Here is a 3,372-nt window from a genome sequence, read left to right as displayed (position 1 = left end):
ATTATTTTAATACTGATATTTTTATGACAGTTTATAATTTCCGCAGTGCTTTTACACTTACTACCATATGTGATTCCGCAATAACCCTGTCCTGAAGGCAAGTGTTTTTATATTTGAAAAATCAGAGGCTCAGTAGGGCCAAATGACTTGTCTAAGGGCCACAGGCAGTGAACAGAAGATCTAATCCTAGAACCCTGGTCTCTGACTCCTAGTCCAGTGCTCTTTCCATTATAGACTGTCCACATCCTCCACCATGTTTTACCCTCAGCAATGCACCAGAATAATGTGCATTTGGTAACGAGCTGATGTCTATTCTCTTTAATGTCAATTTTACTTACCATATAAGGCTTTTTCGAGCCCTTGGTCTAAACTTTCACACTGATGAATTTATTAGAAGTAATCATATTCTGCCTTCAGAATAGTATTTTACTTGCATAATTCATTTGGTAATCAAGTTTGTATCTAAAAATCAAGTTTATAATCATACATTTTAACTTTGAACACTTCTACTTTTTCAAAGAATCTCACTGGTACAAGTTTTTCAAAAGTTTTCTGCTACTATTATGAAATAATAGTCAAAAAAGCATAAATATGTCAACTGTTTTAAAAATATTTTCTAAGCCTATTTCTTTAAAGAGGAATATGCTTTTAAGGTCAATAAAAGCTTTGAGTCTAGAACAATTTCCTTACAAGAGTGGAAAAGTCTCATAAAAAAGCTGACTGAATAAAAATAACCCACAAGGAGGACAGAAAAATAAACAGTAGAATGTTTAAGCTAAAAAGTTCTCAGTGTCAAAGTAGGCTAAGTCTGTCTTAAAACTTTTTCCTTCTACATTTTACTATGAAAAATTTCAAACATATAGAAAGTTTGAAAGAATTGTATCCACTACCTAGATCCTACAGTTGTGAACAGTTTGCTGTATTTGCCTTATCACATGTCTATCCATTTATCTCTGTATCCCCAATTCTACTTATTTTTCATTGATTTCAAAGTAAATGGCAGAGTGGCCAACTTTAATACACTTTACCCTTAAACACTTCAGCAAAGACTGAAATACTTCTTTCTCTCTCTCAGGTAAAATTTACATAGAGTGAAATACACAAATCTTAAGTGTACCATTTAATGAGTTTTGATACACCCATGTTTTGCCTGTAGTTATTTCAATAAAGATTTGTGTATTTCTTAAATTATATGCATGGCTATGAAACCCAGTTTCACTGAGCAAATCCAGCATCTGAATGTAGTCTAGCTTCTCCTGAAGAGTAATCAATGACCTCTCTTTCCTGTATCAGTGATCCACTAACACACTGTATCACTATGCACACATTCTTATCCACTCAAGTAAAGCCCATCATTGCAAGCACAGTATCATTTTTTAAAAAAAATCTGCTTACTAAGGTATACTTTATTAAGTTAAAATTCACCAATTTAAGTGTTCATTGTCATCACTCTGGAAAAGTTCTTTCTTATCCCTCTGCAGTCAATCTCTTCCCCCCAACCTCGTCCCCTGGTCAACAGCTTTTATTCCCACTGCACAAAGCAAGTTCTGGTTATCAATCAAATTATAACCAGTAGTGAATCCTGTAATGGAAACTGTATTTTGAACTTAAGCATTGAATATATCAAATTCAAGTTATGAAAACTTATGTATGGTGATAAATGCTTTAGATTCTTTATGTATACATTATAGACACCTCAAAATTTATTAAAGGAAGTAAATTCTGCATATATATTCTGTCAGAATACAGATGCTATAATTCTAATGCCATTATGTTTATTAAAATAGTCTATGCTTCCAAGTGGCAACATCTTTGAGCACAAATTTTTCAGAGTACTTCAATAACATTTCACTGGCTGTCAAGTGCTCATTTGTGTAAAGCTTTACAACTAAGGAAAAGCACTGTTGATATATCCAAGATGCTTATTCCCAAATGACATGACAGGTCTGCTAATGAGAGAGAGAGAGAGAGAGAGAGACAGACAGACAGACAGACAGACATGGAGGGTAGGTGTGCAGGGTGAAGTGCTAAGATGGGAAGACTCTTATATTTTAATAATCATTAACTTGTACATGGTGGGCAGCCTCTAAGATGGCCTCCAATGACCTGGCCTCCTGGTATTCCCGCCCTTGTGTAATCAATCTCCTCTCCTGGAGTGTGGGCTAGACTTATTGACTCACTTTTTTTTTTTTTTTTTTTTTAAGACAGAGTCTTGCTCTGTCACTCCAGGTAGAGTGTGGTAGCATCATCATAGCTCACTGCAACCTCCAACTCCTGGGCTCCAGAGATCCTCCTGCCTCAGCCTCCTGAGTAGCTGGGACTACAGGCACATGCCATGATGCCTGGCTAACTTTTTCTATTTTTAGTATAGATGGGGTCTCGCTCTTGCTCAGGCTGGTCTCCAACTCCTGAGCTCAAGCAATCCTCTAGCCTCATCCTCCCAGAGTGCCAAGATTATAGGCGTGAGCCACCCCACCAAGCTGACTCACTTCTAATGAACAGAATAGGGCAGAAGTGATAGAATATCACTCCCGAGATTAGATTATAAAGACTGTCTTCTGTCTTGGGTGCACTCTCTCACTTTTGCCCTCTCTTTGATCATTCATACTGGGGAAATAAGCTGCCAGGCTGTGAACAGCCCTGTGAAGAGGACCACAGCCAGTGAAGACCCTAAGCCTATCGACAACGATGTGAGTAAGCTTGGAAGGGGATTCCCCCTGCAGTGGTGCCTTCAGGTGAGATGGCAGCTCTGGATTGCAATCTCATGGAAGATCTTGAGCCAGAGGCACTCGGCTAAGCTACGCCTAGATTCCTGACCCACAAAAACTTTGAGATGATAAATGCTGCTTTGAGATAATTCACTACACGGTAATAGGTAACTAATATGAGATTTTTACATTCAATCAGCTGCAATTTGAGCTACAAATAACTAGTGTAAAAAAAGTGACAAATGAATTCAATCATTAATGTTAGGTTTATTCCAGGTGGGAACTGGAAAAGTATGTACAGGATGGAATGTGGTTAATGGAAAACTGAGGTTTGTGAAAAAATAGCTGCAGGAGTCTGGAGAGTCCCCGGAGGTTGTAAAATCTATCATCCCTTATCTCTACAGGATGAGACTGACTCAGGGGTCCCAGAAATTGGTTGTTTAAAAAATTTTTTTTATTACAGCAGCTGTTCTGGCCCAGGTACTCACTACCCGCTAAGAAACGCTCTATAAAACCCAATGCTTTCCCCTCCCTCAGTGTGGACGCTTTTTTGCCTCCACCCATCTGCACCCAGATGCTCAAAATAAACAGCATTTTGCTACACGTGAGGCTTTGTGTGTCCCTCTCTCGTCTCTGGACCTAACAATTAATACCCAGATTTTCT

At 38.3% G+C, this 3,372-nt stretch overlaps 1 protein-coding gene across 1 annotated transcript in view; it reads right to left on the bottom strand.

Annotated features, from left to right (window-relative positions):
* The window catches only part of CASK (calcium/calmodulin-dependent serine protein kinase (MAGUK family)), a 437,172-nt gene that overhangs the window by 133,567 nt on the left and 300,233 nt on the right, over positions 1-3,372 (bottom strand). Inside the window, exon 10 of the mRNA XM_012642796.1 lies at positions 339-378. Within this exon, the coding sequence (XP_012498250.1) occupies positions 339-378 (40 nt within the window). The remainder of the gene's footprint in view (positions 1-338; positions 379-3,372) is intronic.

Source organism: Propithecus coquereli, unplaced genomic scaffold, assembly GCF_000956105.1.
Source record: "Propithecus coquereli isolate 6110/MARCELLA unplaced genomic scaffold, Pcoq_1.0 Scaffold188, whole genome shotgun sequence".
In the NCBI taxonomy this organism is placed as follows: domain Eukaryota; kingdom Metazoa; phylum Chordata; class Mammalia; order Primates; family Indriidae; genus Propithecus; species Propithecus coquereli.
The sequence above is the reverse complement of the archived record's forward strand: the minus strand, read 5'-3'. Positions and strand labels throughout refer to the sequence as shown.